Source organism: Metarhizium brunneum, chromosome 3, assembly GCF_013426205.1.
Source record: "Metarhizium brunneum chromosome 3, complete sequence".
NCBI classification, from domain to species: domain Eukaryota; kingdom Fungi; phylum Ascomycota; class Sordariomycetes; order Hypocreales; family Clavicipitaceae; genus Metarhizium; species Metarhizium brunneum.
This window is the reverse complement of record NC_089424.1, coordinates 4,446,845-4,468,035: the sequence shown is the minus strand read 5'-3', so window position 1 is coordinate 4,468,035 and position 21,191 is coordinate 4,446,845. Positions and strand designations below refer to the sequence as shown.

The following is a 21,191-nucleotide window of genomic DNA, read 5'->3' as shown; positions in this document are numbered from 1 at the left end:
GTCGAGATCGGCAATACTTGCTCACGGCAGTACGTTGCCCAAGGCACTCGGTGCAAGTCATCCGAGAAGCTCCGGCCATGCGCTTTTGGCTTGAAGCTGCCATTTGACAAGGAGGTGTGGTGGTGTGTGGCTGACAATTGCCGAAAAATGCGGCTACTCATCCCTCCCAGAAGACAAGGATGCATCATGTATCTCGCACAGGTGAACCCGGTGTATAAAGGACTTGGAGGGGGGGGGGGGAGGCACAGCCCTGTGCGGATGCACCGTCGACGCCTCGACTAATCAAGTTCAACGGTAGGCCGCATCCGAGATGAGCTGCCGTGCGTAGCCAAGATTCTGTTATGCTTAATTTAGTGTGGAGGGTGGCAAACTAGATCGCCATTAGACGTTGCCGGAATCATTCATGACACAAGATGCCCACGCCGGCGGTCGCAAGCTCAATGCTGGAAAGTTCCTAGACGGCCCTTTTGGGGCAGGAATACAACGTCACAGTGAGTAATGCCCTTGTCTCACGACCACGAGCGGAATGTCGGTACGACCCAAGCACGCGCAAGCTCCAAAGGCTGTGTGAACCCCGGCCCCTTGCGCTGAGACATTGTATGACAACTCAGCCACACGAGCGCCCGCGCCAAGGCCGCAGAGATAAGAGTCCGTCCAGCGTCAATCTGTTTTCATTGACTTTTTGCCCACACCCAACAAACACCACTGTCTGTTGGTCAGGGGGCCTGTGGTAGGACCGCGGGGAGCAAACCCGTCATTGATAACCTGGGGGCTGCGGGCGTATTGTGCTCCCACGTGTTGCTTGCTTGTAATTTCGGCAGGCCATACATGCGTCCACGTCATGTAGATGGGCTACACTGTGAAAAAGAAAAAAAAAGAAAGAAGCGAAATGACGGTAGGTCATCTGATTCGTGAGCAGCAGGAGCGTCGTTGCGTAACGTCTACGGAATATTACATACTATGACCACCTGGACTTGTCTCTGTCTGCGACAGGGGAACCGGACGCCCCCCGGAAGAGTACTACTCTACTTTTTAGTTTCCGACTAACACGTCGTGTTTCGAGTTGCGGCCGTGGTTGTGGCCGTCATGGCCGTCTTCGTCCATGCCCTCGGCGCCGTCTTGCTCCATCCAATCCGGGAACCCGTCGTCAAACACGTCCTGCAGGGCGTCAACACGCTGCGAGTCATCGAGCCCATCGTCCCTCATGACCCTCTCCCACGCCTCCATCTCCTCGTCGGTGAGCAGACACTCGTCCAGGAGCTTCTCCAGGTTTACATGGTCCAGCTTCTCACCAATAAAGACTAGTTCCTGTCGGCGATCTCCCCACTCACCGCCCTTGAGGATGTCGTGCTGGACAAGAGAATCGACGTCCCTATCGCCGGTTGTGTACTCTTCCGGCGGTAGCGTGCAGAACCATGGCCGTCCGCCCGTCAGCGTTAGCATTGCGCCGGCTTGCGACCAGTCTCCCGCCCGATGGGGGCGGGTGGCCAGGAAGAACTCGCCCTTGGACCGGAAAAGACGCCTGAATGTAGGGTGGGCGCGCTTATTGGCCAGGATGGCTGCATTGGGCGGAATGTCCATGTCGACGTCGATATCCATGGCCGTGTCGTCTGTGTGCTTCCGTGGCTCCCCTTCAAGAGACGGCACGGTTCGAGCTGTAGATGCGGAGCTCTTGTCAGACTGTTCCGAGTCGCTTCCACGCCTCTCCGATCCTGAAACTGATTCTGAGCTACGCGGATCATCCTGCCCGCTCATGCTGGAGTCTTGTTCGTCGTCATCGTCTTGGTCAAGCTCGTCATCTTCGTCATCTTCTTCATCGGGATGCTCCATTTGAAGGATGAACTTGTCATATATCAAGCTAAACAGCCTTCGGGGGTGAAAAGGTCTGCGCCGCGTGTAGATGAAACTCTGGACGTTGTATTCCTCAGTTTCCGGCTTGGGTGTGGCGACATTGCGTCCATTGACCTGTGAAATTGGACATTAGCTCGCAAACTCGCATTGTAGAGAGGTAGTAGATGGCCGCACCTCGCGCACGGTCATTTCATGAAGGTCTTGCAGCCATCCGTATCCGGCCTGGGCGACGTCCAGCTTGAATAAGCCAGTATTGACAAGTTCTTTGACCTCGACCTTGCCGCGAGTAGACTGAATAATCCTGGCCCGGTGGTTGAGCTTCTTAATTAAGCTTATGGCTGCCGTTTTCGTTTCCTCGTCAATCTAGGGACAAAGGTATAAGTTATTTTCATGCGCCCTCTTTACATATTTCGTAAGTTTCAAATTTTTCAAAAACTCACCATGTCGATCTTGTTCAGAATAATGACATCGGCAAATTCAATCTGGTCAACCATCAAGTCCGAAACCGTTCGCTCATCCTCCGGGGTGACGTCATTACGGCGAGAAGAAAGAATATCCGCAGTATCAAAGTCGTTTAGCATGGTGAAAGCATCAATCACCGTGACCGTTGTATCGAGATGAGCAAACTTTTCCAGCCCGCCCGCAGCTTTGCTATGGATCTGTCAGTGGCCATGACAGCTACGACAGAGCCACGCCATCTACTCACATTTGTTTGAGAACTCTCACTGTATTCTCGTCCAGTGGCATGGCAGTATCTGCATTTGCTAGATCGCCCATCTGTTCTGCAAGGCGAGCGTCAAAAGTTTCAGCAACTTGCTCTGGCTCGCTGATGCCACTGCTCTCGATGATGATGTAGTCAAACTCTTCAAGCCGAGAGATGCGCACCAGTTCTTCAAGGAGATCGCCTCTCAATGTGCAACAGATGCATCCATTTTGTAGAGCAATGACCTTTTCCTCGGTCCTTGTCAGTTTGTGCGTCTTCTTGATCAGGGCGGCGTCGATGTTGATCCTGCGTCACAACAATTAGCACAGTCCTGCCCGCAGCATCATGCAGCCCACATACGCCCCAATGTCATTGACGACGACGGCTATTTTGAGCCCATGTTCCGTGCGGAGAATGTGCTGCAGCAGCGTCGTCTTCCCAGCTCCCTGTAAGTCGTGGTCAGAGTGAGGGTCCCGACTATGGCAATATCCAGTTGAAGAATGGCATACCAGAAATCCCGAAAGCAGAGTAACTGGGAGAGACTTTTGAGGAACATGAATCTTGACAGACTTCTTTTTGGACTTTGTACTAGCCGAAGCTCGGCCAATGCGTCGAGAAGCACCCATTATGATGGTTTGGATGATGGCTTTTGCGACCAAAAAGATTGATAAAGGGAAGTAATCGATGCTGCATTTTAAAATCAAAACAAAGTTTATATAGAAAAGTAATTCGATAATTCACGCGTCTTTCAGGGCTCAAACCTATCTATTCCATCTCTTCTACTGCCTGATAGTTTCAATCTACTTGGAGATACATCACCAGATGCGGCCATCAGGGTTGTGGCCAAAGACCATCAAGGTAATGTTGCAAATTAATGATGACATTTAGGCCAATATTATTGGTTAGATGAAATGCAGTGGCCCGTATCATGTCCTCCCTTTATCGTAAATCGAATATCACCCTGTGCGCGACTGCAATACTGGTGGCCTGTTGGACCTGGAACAAGGACAAAGAGGTACTTTGGGCTCCTGCTCCCGGTCATGGCGGAAGATTGGGAGCCTGAGAATAAATGTTGACGTAAAACCAATGCCTCTGAAAGGTAGACACGAGGTCTCGGTTGGGACTACACAGGCCTTGCCTTGTAGGTTGCGGACATTATTCAGATTTCAAAAAAGGATTCGCGTAACGGCAGAACTTATAGGCAGTGGTTTAAAATCAATCTTGAGTTGTTTCTTGTAGGGGCACCGGAATCACGTATATTCAATACTTTCACGTCCCGGCGCACTTCTGTCACCTTTGGAGCTGGCATCCTCTAGGCATCTTACCTATTAGCCTGGTTTTTTTTCGGATCCTATTCAGTTTTATACTCTCTCGAATACACAGTAGCTAGTCACCGTGAGCTAGCTAAATAGAATCTGGCAAAGAACTGCAAGAAATATCAAAATACTATTATAGTAGCTATTCACATTAGAACCACTTTACTAAACACCTATTCAGCTATGTGTGACATGTATATCCTATATACACACACCTGTCGGGGTGTTTAAGTCGTCACCTTATGCCATTACGTTGCGAAAATGTTGGCGGCTGCATAATATCACCGGGTCTATGCCTGTGGCAAGCTTGTTTCTTGAGAACGCGCATGTCAAGTGTTCTGAAACAAGGATAAGACACACCCAAGCACCCTCCATTACCTCGACGGAGATGAGGTGCACCCGTCGTCTTAGCAATTGGCCCAACGTACCAGGGCATGTTTACGCCGAGAACCATGTCAACAAGTTTCATGCAAAATGCTGCTGCGGAGGCCATACCAGGCAGAAGCGTCTTCACATTGGCGTAATTTTTTGGGCCATTCCCCTGAATTCCCCTCTAAATTCAAAGTATTCGGCGAGCGCTACCACTGGCCCTCCAAGTCCACACGGCTTTGGGTGGTGCTTTCAAAGTTGCCATCTACGGGGATGGAATAGCGATAGAAATTTTTGTACTAGCATTAGGCAGCTGAGCACCGAGCGTGGTTTGTTTGCAGCCGGTTTGGGACAGACACAAATATTAATGTCCCGACGACCATTGGACTTGACCGTCGATCCATGGAGCAAAAATGATGCTGCTTATCAGATTGCTATTTTTAGCTTTCGGACATTTCGGGCGTGTGTGGTGAATCGTGATGCTGTGCCGAGCTACGAGAGGGAACCCATGTGACCGAAAGAATGCCAAGAGTCCTATTACTGGGCATTGGGGGCCGGTGGCTGTTTGATCCCAAGAGGACGTGGAGTGCATTGTTTCATGCAGATCTGGCGGCGTTTCCATGTCGAGTCGAGCGACCCCCAGATCCAGTACTCAGAATACGCTGTTCATGCTAGTGGATAAGGCTCAAGTAATGTCAATGAGAAGTGCCAAGTACATTACACTAATCAGAGACATGCTGTTATTGTTGTTTCAAATAAAAAAGCATTGTATGCATTGAAGTGTCTAGTCTGCTACGAAAATGGTCTCGCCCGACATGACCACTAGAGCGCATCAATCCAATCCAAAGCATCCTGAGGCTCGAGCCTCTTGAAATAGTCAGGTTCGGCATGCACGTTTCGCACCGTGCCACGCCGGTCGACAAGGATGGTGGTCGGAATCGGAACCTCGAAAGAATCATCGCCGTTGCGCGCCTTCAAGTCGGTCCCAAACCCGGCGAGAACGGGACGAAGCGCCTCGGGCTGCTTCCAGACGATGCCCAGCTCCCGGGCAAACTTCAAGCCCACGTCGGATAGGACGGGAAACTTGAGCTCATTCTTGTCGACGGTGCTGAGCGAAGTGTCGGGCAGTTCGGGCGAGACGGCGACCAAGGTGACGCCCTTGGCCTCGATTTCGGGCAGGCGAAGCTGCAAGGCGCGCAGGGCGAGGTTGCAAAACGGACACCACTCGCCGCGATAAAAGGTGATGAGGAGAGGCCCCTTGGCCAGCAGATCCGAGGAGGATTGCACTTTGCCTGTAGCGTCGGGGAGATTGAACTGTGGCAGCTTCGCGCCCGGCTGTATAGCGCGCTTCGGGTCAAACGACTGCTCAATCTCGGCTTTGGCGCTGAGGAGGGTCTCTTTGATCTCCTTTGGCGCTTCGGCCTCGAGCTTTTGGGTGACTTGAGCGAGTTGGGATGCAAGTGTGGCAGACATTTTGAATGAAAAAGGAGCTGATCTGGATGGTCGGCGTTGTTCTGAGCTGAGCGGATAGACATGGCTACACAGATACACAGGAGGTCTTTATATATTTCGTCCTCCCATCACAGCTGCCTCCCCAGCGATACTGTTCATCCTGATTCCAAAGCCCGGCATGCACCGTGGTTGTCTTTGTAATGCCCAAACAGGGTAGCCATCTTCAGTCGGTCGAGTTGGTGCGAGGAGTCATGAGGAGCAATCTCACTCATTCACTCACCAGCATTCAGTGTTGGAGCAACGAGTGGGGCGACATGGAAGGACCCGGTTATTGCTCGACATCCATTGGCTGAGCCGCGGAGGTTTCGTCCGAGTTGGTGCGAGATCGGATGCTTACTCTACGCCTGTCGTAGCAATGCTTAACAATTCGGCCGAGTGCGTGTGGACTCTGAAGTCTCATCGTCGACAACCTCTCCCATGTCAGACCGGCAAGCGAAGCAAGCCGCAAAGCGCATGAGGTTGGGCACCAAGTCGTGTGCCGAATGTCGTCGACGCAAAGTGAGGTGCGTCTTCTCTCCAGGAAACAGCGTTTGCCAAAATTGTGTCCTGCACAGCACTGCATGCACTGCTCAGCAGCCGCGGGCTCAGGTGGACGAAGCAGAGTGTGACAGGGCGACTTTGCGCCAGAGGGTCAATCAACTCGAGGGCCTCGTCAAGAGCCTTGCCGGATCAGTTCACGCCACAGCTGCAGTGAGCGAGCCTTTGGCGCAGGCGAAATCAACGGTTGCGGCGCGAGGAAATGCCCCAGCGCAAGATTTGCCGACGACGAGCAACCCGTCAGATGCCCCATTGATCAACCTCTTTCGGGATGCGCTGTTGATCAGCGATGCCGATGGGCGCGTACAAGACGATGATGGCTCCAATGCTGCCCTTGGAGCCCGCCGCCCAAGTCTCTTGACAAGCCTCCAACCGAATATACCGGATGAGGCAACCATTCGGTCTGTGCTGGCCATGACTCGAAAATACTGGTGCACATGGCCGGCCTGCTACTACGGCTCGGAGCCTCACCAGACCTTTCAGGTGAACCGTGACGCTGAGGGGGAAGAATATCTTGTGAGGGTACTGTCCCATCCACCTCTGGACACTGCATTTTGCAAATCCTTGTTGTGGTTTGTACTCTGCCTCCAGCAACTACCCGCGGATTCGTTTCGCCTCCTGTTTCCCCAACGATGCTCGAAACAAGACATGCTGGCGTCCTATCTGGCCTACTGTCGGATCATGCTCGCGAGCGTGCCCCAGGACAATCTGGATGCCGTGCAATGCCACATTCTAGGGTTCAAACTGTACATCAACATGGGCATGCCGCAGAAGGCGTGGGCCTGCACCAGAAGCGCCATTAGCACGGCGACATTGCTGGGGCTCAACAGGCTCGATGCTGCCGCCAAGGAATCCCACCGAATCATTTGGTTGCTATCGTGGGAGACGGAGCGACAGCTGTCACTGATCCTGGGATACCCGTCTGCCGTTCAGACAACCACCAAGACTCCGTTCGGATCCCTACCCATGGGCCTCGAAGCGCCCGTGGCATATCGCATCCTCTACGCCCTGGCACTAGTATACGGTGATGTAATCAATAGAGACCAAGACGGCGCCAACCCGTCCTACGCAACCACTGTCAACATTGACGAAAATGTGCGCGCGTTGCGGTCGCTTTTCCCCGTCGAGTGGTGGAGCCCCTGCGACGCCAGCGATTCCATCTCGGATGCATACCAGCGCGAGAGCGCAAAATTTCTATACTTTTTGCTGGTGAAGCTCGTCCACTTGCCCTACATGCTCAAGTCGGTCTACGACGCGAGGTACGAACACAGCCGACAGTCCGTTTTGGAGGCCGCCCGAGAGCAAATCCGCTGTTACGTGCGCCTGCGCAACTTCCCGGGCGCAGAGATATTGATATGCGAGCTCATGGACTTCCAGGCGTTCCACGCGGGCATGGTGTTGATTATTGGCGCATTGTACATGCCCGACAACCCGGGCGGCACGTTGCACGTCTTTAGCGAGGATGGGATTTTGATCGAGTCCCTGATTGCGAGCCTGCGACAGATGGCGACGCTGCTCGAATGCAGAGTCGCGGAACAGGGCGCGAGGGTCCTGGAGCTGCTTGTCGACACGCAACGGCCCCCCGAGGATGTCGAGCTGTTGGTGCCGTATTTTGGCAAGCTGCGCATCAGGAAGCCAATGCCGGATAACCCGCAAAGCATCGAGGCGCCTTCTACGTGTTCCGGGATGTCTACCGATGCCGGGCACATGTACGACTTGGCAGCGCCGTCCGCTCGGCCCGTGGTCGAGTTGAGCACCAATGTGTTTATGACGGGCGTCCCGGCGCAGTTTAAACAGGGAAGTGAGCTGCGCCAGGACTGGTTCGGGGTGAGTGATGTAGATGCTTGCTATGACTGGCAGCATTCATGGATGAGAATGGATCTTGCGCCATGAATCATCGTGTACTGTGCAATTCGGTCATTACAGACTGGGGTATATGTTGCCTAAATGCTGGTCCCAAGGCCAACCGTGAATGAGATGCAAATGGCATGCATGGCATCGGAACTTTCGGGTCGTGACCAGCCAGTTACCCTATATCGAGTGCACCTGGATGGACTAGTTTACATGGATGGATACGCTTCCACATCACTCTTTGCAAAAGCGGCGTAGCCAGGGACCTACTTCATGTGCGGTGACGGAGTAACTAACTTGATGCTACTTCGTACTGGTCAAGTACTTGACAATTTACCCTCTCACCCCAGCTTCCCCGTCAAATACCCCGGACCAGTTGACGTTACAGGTCCACTCGGCCCATGCACTTACCAGACATGTTCGCACTACTCGCAACTGGGGAGACGCCTCGCTAGTAGTACAAGGGTTGCTGTCGGATAGGAAGTTGGATTGCGAATGATGACGCTGCCGTGCCCCCCGTGTCCCTGGATACCCTTGAGAAGCGAGTCGCAGGGCAGGAGAAGGAGCTTTTCGTTCCGTTCATCACGTCTATGCCCAAGTGGCTGCCAGAGGAGGGCCGAACAGAAAGTATACATGTCTGGTTTATCACACCATATACCAACGCTGTATGCATAAGCATAAACTATAGACCGCAGTGCGCAGAAGGACTAGTTGACTGTGCACAGCAGCCGGCGGCTTTAAATTAACATTGAACTTTAAAGACTGCTTGGCAATACTTGCAGTGGGGGAAATGCAAGCATTCGACCCACGCTGGACTCGGCTTCTTAACATCAATACTTATGCGTAATATTGAGCTAATACTATGCAAACAAGACTGCTTATAGTTTATGCTGCGGAGTACTCGGCAGAATATAATGGGATGATAAGAGAAATCTCTTACACGATACGCCTCATAGCTATTGAGGCATGTAAATGAATACTTATTGCCTTACTACTTGGCATAATGCTGGATACAGCTACTATTTGTATATACTTGTTTTTATGTAATAGGCTAGTTTTATTAGTATCGCTATCAAGTACATGTAAAGAATAAAGACTGTATATACTCTTGTCTTGACAAGATTTATATCATGTGTTGTAACCTGTCTAGCTCTATACAAAGAAGCATCGCCTTATACAAACAACTTCTACTTTTATCCTAACCCAAGTCTTGACATAATGTTTGCCTTTGTGGCTATTAGCATTCTGCTTATTGGGATTTATGGGCAGTCTAATAACCCCAATTCAGAACAACAAGACGCCCTTTTCCAACAATACGAGACGCAGGTGGCGCAGGTTCTCGAACAGGCTTCGCATGGCGTCAAATGCTATACAGACTATGTGCCAAGAGTCGAGCACGAGAGCCCAACGCTACCCGAAGTGTTTAGCTTGGATAAGTGTCACGAAGCACATGACGCCCATACAATTTATCTCCGAGATGCTCGCAATACAGCTCGGCAGCACAATTTCACAAGAGACCAGCTACTTGACAAAAAGCTGCCCTACGTATTCAACACTCAACAGGGGGGCCAGGATGAATATACAGAGGCATACCAAATAAAGCTTCAGCAACTTCGGGACGCGGCAAACTCTGCACAAAAGGTGTATAGAGCTAAACGAGATGTGGTCATGGAAGCTACAACGGAAGCCGCAAGCAAGCTAAAGGAAGAGAGTAGCGAGCACGCCAAGGAAATCGCCGGCGCTGGTATAGCTGTTGGTGGAGTGGCAGTCACGGGAGGAGTTATAACCTTTGGGCCTTTCCTGGCCAAGGCAACTGAAGTTGCTGACCATGTGGAGAAAATAGAAGCATCTGCAACTACGGCGCATTCTGCCCTGACTCCAGTACTAAATAATCCAGTTTCGCAAATAACTATTGGTGACTTGGCGCAGGTACGAAAGTCTATTGAAAACCTTAGATCTGGTGTACTCGAGGCAAATAATAGATTACAGGAGCTAACAGATCATTATTTTAATGTTCCAGAGGCTGAGAAGCCAGAGGCCCTGCAAATTACAGAGCAATATAGTAACGATATAACGACTGTTTATAATTGCTTTATTCGTTTTGAGAATACATATAAACAAGCGAGAGACTATATTTTGACGTGTATATAACTACCCGTCAGCGACTAAGTGGCTAGCCACTTAGTTGCCAACGGGTGCTACAAATTTAAAGGCAGTACTTTATATAAATTTGTCTCCTTGTATTATTTCTCGATAAAATAAAGAATTTAGAGCTTAGCCTTTGTGTATACTTTCTTGGTGCTATACTATATAAAAAGCAAATAAATATAGCTTTGTAGGATATTAATACCAGGACTAGCATTTACTTATCCAGTGCTATAACTCTTAGCCGGGGCAGCGCTCACTCCCACTTTCGACTTGACACTTTTACTTGCACCGCCATTGATTGATAAGACTATTGTTGGGCTATAAGAGAGCGAAGAGTATTGACGGAGTAGTCCAAGGCGGGGACAGCAGGGACCTAAGCGTCTATGCATAAATATCCAGAGAAATGCATGATATAGAGTTATTTAACTATGGATTTCTTTGCATTAAAGTTGAAGCATATAATAGCGCTCATAGCGTGATTTTTTTTTACTAACACTATATAATACTATGCATTTTCCATTAGCATGTAGTGCAATCTATCCCTTAATGCCGCAAAGTCTCTATAGGCTTATACTCAACCATGCTCTATCGAGTACTCCGTAGCTGGCTATAGATTCTTTTCAGTAACCGCGTTCGAGCCTTTGCTATATTTATGCATTAATTGCCTCCAATCATCTGCATTTTCAAGCAATAATAAATATTTCACCTCTTGCAATACATGACAAGAAGCAAATCGCAAATACTAAACGGTTCGCTATAATTATTTTTCCGACTTCTTCCTAACTTGCCAAGGTTGTTTCTAATTTCCATAAACTAGATGCGCTTCTTTGCTTCAGCAGTAGTCGTCGGCGCATGTTATTCCAAACTTGATCAGATTACGCCACTCTCCATCTCCATGTCAGATCACGGCACAAAACAGTTCCTATTCTACATCGATTCTCAGTCCCCTGATATTACATTCAACGACGGCCTCAAACCTAACCGCGGCCGTCATCTCCTAGACGACTTTGAGACAGGGTTAGTATCGCGTACACGACGTGATACTACCGCTATCCATCATGCTACTAGTAATAATGGAAGCGTAAATGAGCAGCCTCAATACATATACGTTCTTTCACTCGAAGGCAGTAATCACACTGCGTCCTACGGTGCCAAAACGCATACCGGTAGTACCGAGACGTTTGTACCAGCAATCAACGGCAGCGTCAAACCAGAAACAATTGTCGGCGCCTACCCATTTGGCAATTTACATGGTGGACGGCATGTAATACGGGAGTGGATCGCCAATCCAAAATACGAGCATATAAATACGAGCCCCTATATCGCACAAGGCAATTCGTGTTTAGCTAGGGCTTGCCCAGGCGCGAGACACTTGGCCTCCAAAACATGTCATAGCATTGTCTCCTGCTTAAGCATAGGGGGGAAGAAACTGCAAGCCAGAGGAAATTCACAGGGGCTTCAATGTCACCTGGGAGCAGTGAATAACCTCTGCGCCCTCGGGGAAGCACTTGACCCTGTAGTTGAGACGCCAAGTACGCTTAAGGAGACCAGTATAGGCGAGGTGGCTGACATTGCCGAGAAAGTGTCACAAGACGAGTTTGCAAAGCTCGTCAAAAAATTCAAGCTAACTCGAGTCGTTGAGAGGTGGTTAATGTCCATTCCAGACGCGCGAAAACGATTGCTCAACTACAAGCCTCTCGGCCCCAAGTCGCCAAAGCTACGTGCTGGATCTGGTGGTACAGCAGGATCTCTAGCCATCGGAGCCATCGGAGCCATTGGAGCTGCCGCGTGGGTTGGCGGAGTAGTTGCAGCCTTTGTCCGTGACGCGAGTGCCTTGGACCGGGCAGCCGCCGTAACATCTATCATCCCTCTTGCAGGCTGTATCACCGGGTTGGCAGCCGAAGAAAACAGAGGCGAGATTTCCGCCTCTTCTGGAGTTGACTCGACCATGTGCTTCCTCGGAGATGCCTTGATTCTGGGTGGCCTCGCCCCTATTGGTGTTGTGGTTCACTTGGCTAGACTTCTAGTGCAGACCTTTACGCCTCCTCCGAAACCGCCAACCAAGGAGGAGATGCAAAGCCTTCGTGATACGCAGTGGCAAGGTTTCACGAAGAATAGCTTGTATACCTACATCTACTCGCACGCCTACCTGTACCCAAGTGGGAGCTTCGCTAATAAGCTAGAAAATGCCCTTGCTATTGAGGCCATGATGGTTATATCGGAGGGTGCTCAATCAATAGGGGCCCTCAATGCGAGTAGTCGGGTGCCGGACTCGAATTCGGATCAAGAACTACTCCAAGGCAACTCCCAAGAGGCTGCTGAAAAGATTCGAGAGGCGATATCGGTTGAAATCACGGGCAGGCAGCAGAGGTTTTTACTTGGTCTCCCGGCCGTCCTTCGGAGCAACTCGACCGCCTTGCTGAAGACGACTGCTGAGCAGTTTAATGACAATTTTGTCAAAAAGGTTACTTCTAGAGAGACAGTTGACAGGTATAGAAGTTTCCAAGAAAATCCTTCACCAGGTGGAAGATTACCAGGAAGATCGAGGCAACAGTTTCTCGTCAAGCTGATGGATGGCATTGGAAAACATCTGCGGGAGACACCCCTACCAATGCCAGACCTTATTGAGGTTGCCTTTATCCTAGGGCAGTCCAAGGGGTTAACAAACATTGACCCCTTGGTATTGTCTCCGCGAGAATACATGAAGCAGCTAGCGAATACAGCATCGGAGGAGGATATTAACCGAGTCACTATTCAACATGCCTTTGGCGTCTTGCACCTGATTCAAGGTAAAATTAAGCAACATGAGCTTCCTACTATATTTCCCGTTCAAGACAGTCAAAGTCGCCAAGGGCTTCAAGTTCTTCTCGCTATGCAGATAGGAAAAGCCTATGAAGAAGCAAAGATCAAGAGGGCTGATAAATTCAAGGGAGAGTATCTTCCCGACTCGGATCGCAAGGTTCTTATACATCCGTTGACGATTCCTCTCGAAGAACATCCTGATGCGCCTCTTCTTATTGGACTTGTTCTTGGGATTTCCAAGGACCTTGTTGAGGCTAGCCTTGCGGAATCTAGCAGTTAGATTTTTAAAAAAAAAGAATAGTCTAGCAATTCAAGCTTTACCAAGAGTTTACTATATTGGTAAAATTTCCAACTTTTCTCAAGGTGGGAGAAGAATGCGCCGGCTCAAGGCAAATACGTTTGCCATGGCTAACTAGTTTCTTCAAGAAGTTGGCATCTGGTTGTTTATAAACGCGAGAAACAAGGCTAGCATGATTTGAGTGATTGGATGCAGCCGGCTAATTTTACGTGAGCCTTTTCGGAGCCTCGTCCTAACCCTTACATAAAATTTACTCCCTACACACGCAACGAATAGAGACGGGTCTACTCGGGTTGGCCACGGACGTTTGCTGCCAAACGAGTAGAGAGTGGCTGGCTGCAGTCCACGGCGGCGTTTAGTCTATAAAACTCATTCTCTCGAATACTCTACCGTACTATTTGTCTTGCCACTTGGTTAAAAGTCCTGATTTGCCTGCGTTTTATTTTGCCAACATTTGGTATCTGACGATGGCGTCTATAGTCTCTCTAGACAACCACACGCTCCGACGGTAGTATCCGTCCCCAAGAAGAAGACGCATGGCGGGGAAATTTATTTGCAGGTCGCACACCCATGATTAGATGACTTTTCTTCCTCCCTTGCCACTGGACTGTACTTGGCCTCAACGGCTGCGACATGTCTAGCGCACTTGACAAACTCCCCATTGCCATCATGCCCGCAGGTATAATGGATATAATATTGCGTACAGACGCTTCGCTGTGGAGGCATGGGTTGTTTACGCTCGGGATGTCTCTCGCCAACGTTAGTTCTAGGAGCTTTAGTACAGAGGCAACAAAGAATTTTACTCACGGATCGGAGCTGTTGAAATCGTCAGACTGTGTGTATTGGCGAACTAGAGCCCACGGGTCGGCACACAAAACAGTTGAAGGGGGCTTGGAACCAATCAATAATACGAGTCAAAGACGACCAGACACTAAGGGTCCTACACTACATTCGGGGATTATTCGGGTGAGGTTAAGTGAGCGAGCAATGATCGGTTAATGTGCATCTCTCTTCCAAGACTCCAACTCATTCTATTCATAGCCTGCACACGCCCTTGACTCCACCCGCCTTCTTCTTTCCTTTTTTCAAAGTCGACGAGACGTTGCCTTGCGTGAGGGACCAAGATGGTCTTCCTCCCCGTCCTGCTCTCGGCTTCGGCGCTGCTACTCACGCATTTCTATCTCAAGCTGCGGTACAGGCGATTCAAGCAATTCGCTGACTCCCATGTAGAACTATCGGTTGAATCTCAAGTTAATACTCCCGCCAATCCAGCAACCGTACTCTCTGCAATAAACGGTGTTAGTCGAACAGCACATTCATGACCCGGACATGTTAGTTCGGGACTCATGCCTCCATGGCCTGAGATTAAGCAGTTGAATAGTAATTTTACTCATTGGCTTAGGCTTGAAGTCCGTCAGCCAAGGACATTGTCTTGACTAAGTCCAAAAGCCGAAATTTCATGAACCCTGCGAATCATCGTTTGTCAGCTGAAGACACAAGAGACAATATCACCAGAGCACCACCTCTTCAATCGGACTTCCTACCTGAATATGCAACAATAAATCTGTCAGTGCCTTCTTGGAACTGTCAGACCACTCCAGAGTCTCCATATCCAGGCTCTTGGGGGGCTTTTGTGTGGCTTGCTGGATCTTATTCTTGAACAATTTGTTTAGAACTTCGTCTGTCCTCGGAAACTTGCCGTCCATTCCTTTTGCCATGATTCGAAATGCAGCAGCCATGGCGGTCTGCGTGTGGAAGGGATAGTTCCTGGCCTCGTTGGTACCGCTGTAGATGAGCCTGGCGCTGTATATTAGCAGGCCAGCTAAGCCGGACGCTGCCGCAGTGGCGATGGAGCTGCCAGAGTCGTATACCACTGACTTTCCGTCTCTCGAGAGGAAGGGGACGTTGCGACCGGGAAACCAAAAGTCAACCTTGTCGTCAACCCAAGTCAGTTTCTCGCCGGTGAAGGTGGCACCGCCGATGCGGATGCATTGCTTCCAGTCGCCCGGGAAGTACTCTTCCTTGGTGTTCGCTCCCTGGTCACTAGCCGAGCAAAACATGTGAATTTTGGCTGCTTTTGCATTGTTCAGGGCGGTTTCGAGGCTACTCATGTCCTCGCTGTCATGTGCGGCTGTTTGAATCGTCCAGCTCATCGAGATGATGTCAACGCCGCAATTCACCGCCCATTCCACGGCCTGGACCACTGTGTCAGTCGATCAATGTACGAATAGGATAGTGGTAAGGGAGGTTTGTCAGACAGACCTTGGCCGCTGATCTTGCCGTTACACGCCGACCACTACCAGAGAGCAATGGAAGCTCTTCGAGTCTGGCAATATAAAGCTCAGTGCCCGGGCACAGGTCGCAGATCAGTTGTGCCATCAGTGTGCCGTGCTTGCCGCGAGGCACAAAGTAGGAATTCACTAGTTCGGAGGAGTGAGGATAAGGGCAGAATGTGGCACCGCCGGCAATCTTGGATTGAAGGTCATGCAAGGTAGCATCGATGCCGTCGTCGATGATGGCGATTTTGACCGGCGCGACTTGCTTGTCTTTCCCTTGTTCCCTGGAGGCGTTCATGAGGAATGTCGCAAATTGTCGGGTGCTTTTGATCCATGCAGGAGCCCTGTTGTTGTTCAGAGAGGTTGGACTCGAACGCAAGGGAAGGATTGGACTTACGGTTCAATGTTTTCGGTAGTGGAACGGCCCTGGTCGTTGTCGATGATAATCTTAAACTCAATTTCTTTGCCACCATGTCCATCGCGCCGCTTCAGCCCATGTTCTGTAATCTTCTTCTGGCAAAGTCTGTTGTTCGACTGCCATCTCTTGTCATCTTCGAGGCCCTTTTAGACGTATCAAACGGAGGGTCAGTAAAGTCGTCGCTATTCGTCCTGGGACGGGTAGAGAGGCTTACATCTTGGACAAATAAGTTGATCTTTTCAAGCTGTAGGATTGTTGCTGTCAGCGACCAGATTCTTGGCACATGTAAGGTTGAATTTTCGAAACATACGCAGGGGAACTTCTCGCGGTTCCCAAGTCCATCTTCACTCGCCCAGCCCATTAGAACAGCGTTATTGCCAGATGAATACACGGAAACCTCTTTGATGACTGGCGACGACTCATAGATGACGTCGCTGCAGAGATCTACCCTCTTCCAATCCCACATCTTCACGTTGAAACCATACAACGCTTCTACTATGGAAGCGTCGGCATGGGGTAGATCTCCGTCGACAACCCTAATCTTGACAATCTCGCGCACACCCTTGCTCCAGAGCCAGTCGAATACTGTCACAAGATCGGAACGTCCGTTTCGATGGAGCTCGTATTGAGTTTCGGTGGGTGATACTTGTTTGCTATGGCAGACAGCAGGTCAGTTAGCCCCTCCTTGCCGTTGAGACGCCGTAGGCTCAGTATCAGAAATAGCTCACATTCTCGGGTTCCTTGATGGCGGAGGCTCGACTGACAGAACAGGCAAAGCGACATATCTTAGAATGCTTTCGAACTGGAGGTGCTTTCCCAGATTATCAAAATAGTTGTGTGTGACAGAAGGTGAGGGGAAGCCCTCGAGGTCGAACTCGATGTGGCGTTCTTGGAGTCGATTTTGGTTAGAATATTAAGGGCTGCTGGGGCCTGACAAATGCCTCGACACTCACCTTGACCCGGCTTGTAGAGCTGTTGCATTGTCAACTCCCGAGATTTATATTCTCGTATGCAGTATGACATGATGTAGCGGGCCACGGGATCTTGTACAATGATCGTGCGCTTAGCACGAGCTTCGCGGATCTCCGTGGTGTCACCGCGGGGGCCCTTCTTGTGGGCATACTGCTGCACAAGTCGTTTTACGACGTCATCGCTCAGCAGAACGTGCTCTCTCTCTTGGTACGGGGTCCTTTTGCAACTGTTCTTAGCAATCAAGGCTTTCGGGTAGACCTCAACAAGGAGGCGCACGCTGTGATCAGGCGGTAGGTCTATCAAGCCTTGAGACATCACAACCTTGGGTATAGATGGGCTGTTATTCTCTTTGGCTAGGTCATCCACAGCATCTTCGGCACCCATACGCTGTGGGTTATCCGGATTTGCGTCATGTGTCCTGGGCGGCGGTCTTGGCCTAGTGTTCTCCTCCTTGTCAAGGTCATCGAGAATCTTGACCAGTCGTTTCTCCCGTTCTTCTTTGTTTTCAAATCTGTACTTCACTTCTTCAAGCTCTAAGTCTGTCTCATACTCGCTCAAACTTGAAGATTCATAATCTGAATCCAGCGCAAATTCGTCCACATCCTCATCCAAGTGATGGGAATCGTGGTCGGCATTATCATGGCAATCGAGCAATCCGTCTTGGTCGTCATCTTCAAGCCCTTGATCCTCGGGGTCAGAATCATCCTCCTCAACCTCATCGACCACTGGGATAAAGACATCCTGGACAGCAATATGCAGAGGCGTTCCTTTCTCGGTTTTATCACCATCCATGAAAATCTCATTGTCTCCCTTACATTTGTGGATCATGGTAGAAAGATGAGGAGATGCGTGTTGCGTGGCGAGATGGATGCAATTACTGCCCGCAAAATCCTGTCTAAGAATACTGATTGTGCTCAGGCGATCTGCTTTCAGCAAAACGTCGATGAAGTCATGAACATGGTCGTAGAGTGCATTGTGCACTGGCGTGAATCCGCGAGGATCCCTTCGTTGTAGTAGGACATCATGCTCTCGCTGTTGCAGCATCCAGTCAAAGAGCCTCTTTGGGGGCGTTGTATGCTCTGATTTCCACCCCTTGTCCTTTACTAGTAGATGTAGTGTGTTGTCCTGCTTTTCTTGGGCCCTCTGCGTCATGTCTTTCAGCTTTGTCTTGAACAATACCTCGAAGTCATGCAGCCTCTGCTTGCAGCTCATACGCTCGCATTTGACCGGATTACACGCCTCGGTGCACGTGTCGGGAAATTTCTGCAAGGCATCTGAGAGTATTTCAGATAGGGTCTCCTCCTTCTGATTGTCATGCTCGTTTGCCGTATGCTGCGGTCGTTGCGTGTTTCCCGGCTTCTTTCCCTTGGCGACTTTGGTACTGCTGGCCTTTTTGCTCTTATCATGCGTTCTACCTCTTTCGTGCTTTTCCATCTTGATCTTATCGCTGCTTGATTGTGACATGGTGTCCAAAATGATAGAGTCAGACCGGTAATGCTAGAAGAAGGAGATCTGTTGGTGCTAGGCATGAGTTCGCGTAGCCTCATTGCTGGTCTCCGACTATGCTTGGCAGAGAGCGTATTGAGGGTGTGTAGTTATAGAATGCGCGCCAAAGCGCACTCTGCATCACAGACAGGTATTTATTGCCAAGCGAAGGCGTCTTCAAAAGCGGGCAAGGGCGGCATATACGGAGTATTGCCGTACAGATACGACGGAGCACTCCGTACGGCTGCAGGTATAATGAGGCTGGGGTGTATCACTTGCATGAGTGGGTGTGAAGAACGATAATGCACATCCTGGAGCCTCTCTGACAAACCTCAACATGATGTGACGGCTGAATCTATGCATGCAGAACCAAAAGGCTTCGGTGAGCGAAAACAATCCAGATTAGGCATGCCGAGTTAGGTATTCCGCCTAGGTTGCAAAAGTGCAGGTTCAGCCGTTGCAGAGACAGCGAGGGTGCAGACGTAGAGGTGTCTGGTATGAATAAAATCGGGATCCAGATCAATTGATGCTATTTAATTCTAGTCGTGCCATTGATACTACAGGCTCCCTTCTATCCGCACCTCTTCCATGTACTACATATACCCATCCATCTCACAAGTTGCCACACCTTGCCTGCAAGTTGTCTCCTTTTTCGCATCAACTTATCCGGGCAAGCAGAATGGCCAATCAATTGACTGTCAACCTTTTCGAAGAGCCTATCGAGGAGGGAGAGTTCCGCACAAAGAACAAGCCCAATGAGAGATTCCGGCCCGTTCTCGTCGATCGGGGAGATCAACTTTGTACAAAGATCAACATTGTCGGCATCACCCATGGAGAGATGACCGGGGGCGAGGACCTAGCCACTCTCCTCGTCTTCGAGATGCGTCATATCGCTACAGGTGGGCGACGTTTCAAGAGCGCATCAGTGATGTTCAAATTCGAGGACTCTGAGGGTAAGTCCGACTGGGACCCGGTTGTCCACGACATCTCCCCCGAGGGCCAGTGGGCGCTCAGCAAGACGGAAAAGGTGCGAAATATCAAGTTAGGTGCCAATGCAGGCCTCAGCGCGGGAATCGATCCGATCAGTGCGGAAGCCGGACTGCTTTGGGAGATGGAAGAGGTGAAGAGCCGAGAGTTCTACACCAAGTTGACCGGAGCGAAGAAGATCATCAGAAAAGGGTTCGATGGACAAGAGAATGTTGTTATTTGGAAGCTGGAGGAAAACGGGGACAAGCAAGATGGAATCCCAATTTTCGTCCGAGCGGCAGTTCTCCTGAGACGCCCCTACGATGTGCCCTTCACCTTCACCGTCAAGGTCAAGGCCGACGTGGACTTCATCGGAAAAGTCAAGACACTGTTTGGCCTGGAGAAGAATGACCCCATTGATCCAGTGGAAATTGGCCTCGCAGAGATGCCGAAGACTGGACGCGCGTCGATGGTGAGCCTAGACCCCCAGATTCATAACCTGAAGGAAATGGATAGCCTGGGTTTGAAGGATGTGGCCGATGTGACGGTCACTACCGTGTTGGATGGAACAGAGCTGCGAGGGAGGGGGGCTGCCAAGTGAGATTAATCGTCACATAATGTGGTATTGATGTGATGTGATTGGAAGGGTTACACAAATACTTGACTCTTCCTAGCCTTGACTGAGACGCAGACACACGGCGTAGAATTAAAATACCATGTCACACCCTGCACTTTAGAGCAGTGGTACAAGGCTGCGAGTCTGTCATCAATGGGGTAGCCATTCCCATGCAAGACCGCCAATACTTCTGGTGGAATTATCGCCGGTCTCAATGATGGTGTTTCTCTCCGACCCGCCACGCCTTGGATGTGTGGACGCTGCACCAGCCGACGGCAAAGAGGGCTTCCATCCACAGAACCATCGTCCCTCTCACCTTTCTCGATTTCTTCCCCCGGTTTAAAGTCAGGATTGACCACCAATTGCTTGAGGTATCCCACCTGTCCGTAGTCGATACTGGCTGCGACTCGCTGTTCCCCGGTTAGCCGTAGAGACAGATACCTTCTCCAGCAACATCCGAGCATTGACAGACGCCCTGTCGAGTTAGTTGAACCCCGAGCTTCGTTGGGTTGGTGGCAATGGCATCTCCGGATCTGAATGCGGCTGGCTTACGCAGGCTTCAAAGAACGTCCTCGCTCTATGACACTGCCGTACCATCACCGACGATGTAGGCAGGGTTACAGGAATCAAATTATCTTCAACCAGTTTATAAGTATATGCAGAACTCATTATGTCATGAAAGACGTGAAGAGGATTTGCGTCAATCAAGCTTGCGCGAGGCAAAATGCGAGTGAATAACGTTAGGATCCTCTTTTGAAGCATCGTCGTTCAGTTGCGCAACGTTTTGCGACATTTACAACGTGGAAAGGTTTAAACCAATAAAGGCACGAGAAAGATGCATAAAATGAGGGCCAATTTTTAATCACCAAGTGTCCAACCGTTTAACAATTTAAGCCCATTGGGACCAGTCAGAGCAAGAGAAACTTTTTAACCAGTTTGCATCAAAGACTTAATGGAGAGTCAGCCTTCGGCTGAGTTACTGAGTATCATGCTCACGTCTCATTCCAATAGCTGTTACACAAAAGTAACCCGTGACCCCTTTCTATCCGAAACCGGCTGCAAACGCACAAA

The 21,191-nt window shown here is 50.2% G+C and overlaps 6 protein-coding genes across 6 annotated transcripts; 3 read left to right on the top strand and 3 right to left on the bottom strand.

The window, feature by feature from the left end:
* Window positions 1-1,032: 1,032 nt before the first annotated feature.
* On the bottom strand, window positions 1,033-3,180 carry G6M90_00g066100 (uncharacterized protein; the record flags this gene model as incomplete). Its single annotated transcript, XM_014684676.1, has 6 exons — window positions 1,033-1,965; window positions 2,026-2,214; window positions 2,292-2,502; window positions 2,558-2,860; window positions 2,915-3,000; window positions 3,064-3,180. 6 exons carry the CDS (start codon window positions 3,178-3,180, stop codon window positions 1,033-1,035), a joined length of 1,839 nt encoding a protein of 612 aa, XP_014540162.1.
* A 1,881-nt stretch (window positions 3,181-5,061) lies between these two features.
* Window positions 5,062-5,712, bottom strand: G6M90_00g066090 (uncharacterized protein; the record flags this gene model as incomplete). The annotated part of the gene is made up of 1 exon (XM_014684677.1): window positions 5,062-5,712. One exon carries the CDS (start codon window positions 5,710-5,712, stop codon window positions 5,062-5,064), a length of 651 nt encoding a protein of 216 aa, XP_014540163.1.
* A 456-nt stretch (window positions 5,713-6,168) lies between these two features.
* sdnS (Transcription factor sdnS) lies at window positions 6,169-8,181 on the top strand (the record flags this gene model as incomplete). Its single annotated transcript, XM_014684678.1, has 1 exon — window positions 6,169-8,181. One exon carries the CDS (start codon window positions 6,169-6,171, stop codon window positions 8,179-8,181), a length of 2,013 nt encoding a protein of 670 aa, XP_014540164.1.
* A 1,176-nt stretch (window positions 8,182-9,357) lies between these two features.
* On the top strand, window positions 9,358-13,369 carry G6M90_00g066070 (uncharacterized protein; the record flags this gene model as incomplete). The annotated part of the gene is made up of 3 exons (XM_066130815.1): window positions 9,358-10,068; window positions 11,105-11,304; window positions 11,368-13,369. The coding sequence occupies 3 exons, from the start codon at window positions 9,358-9,360 to the stop codon at window positions 13,367-13,369; spliced, it is 2,913 nt and encodes a 970-aa protein (XP_065986658.1).
* Window positions 13,370-14,895: 1,526 nt separating this feature from the next.
* G6M90_00g066060 (uncharacterized protein) lies at window positions 14,896-18,517 on the bottom strand (the record flags this gene model as incomplete). Its single annotated transcript, XM_014684680.1, has 7 exons — window positions 14,896-15,582; window positions 15,650-16,007; window positions 16,061-16,224; window positions 16,296-16,325; window positions 16,392-16,734; window positions 16,810-16,969; window positions 17,035-18,517. 7 exons carry the CDS (start codon window positions 18,515-18,517, stop codon window positions 14,896-14,898), a joined length of 3,225 nt encoding a protein of 1,074 aa, XP_014540166.1.
* A 700-nt stretch (window positions 18,518-19,217) lies between these two features.
* On the top strand, window positions 19,218-20,105 carry G6M90_00g066050 (uncharacterized protein; the record flags this gene model as incomplete). The annotated part of the gene is made up of 1 exon (XM_014684681.1): window positions 19,218-20,105. One exon carries the CDS (start codon window positions 19,218-19,220, stop codon window positions 20,103-20,105), a length of 888 nt encoding a protein of 295 aa, XP_014540167.1.
* Between the last annotated feature and the right edge of the window lie 1,086 nt (window positions 20,106-21,191).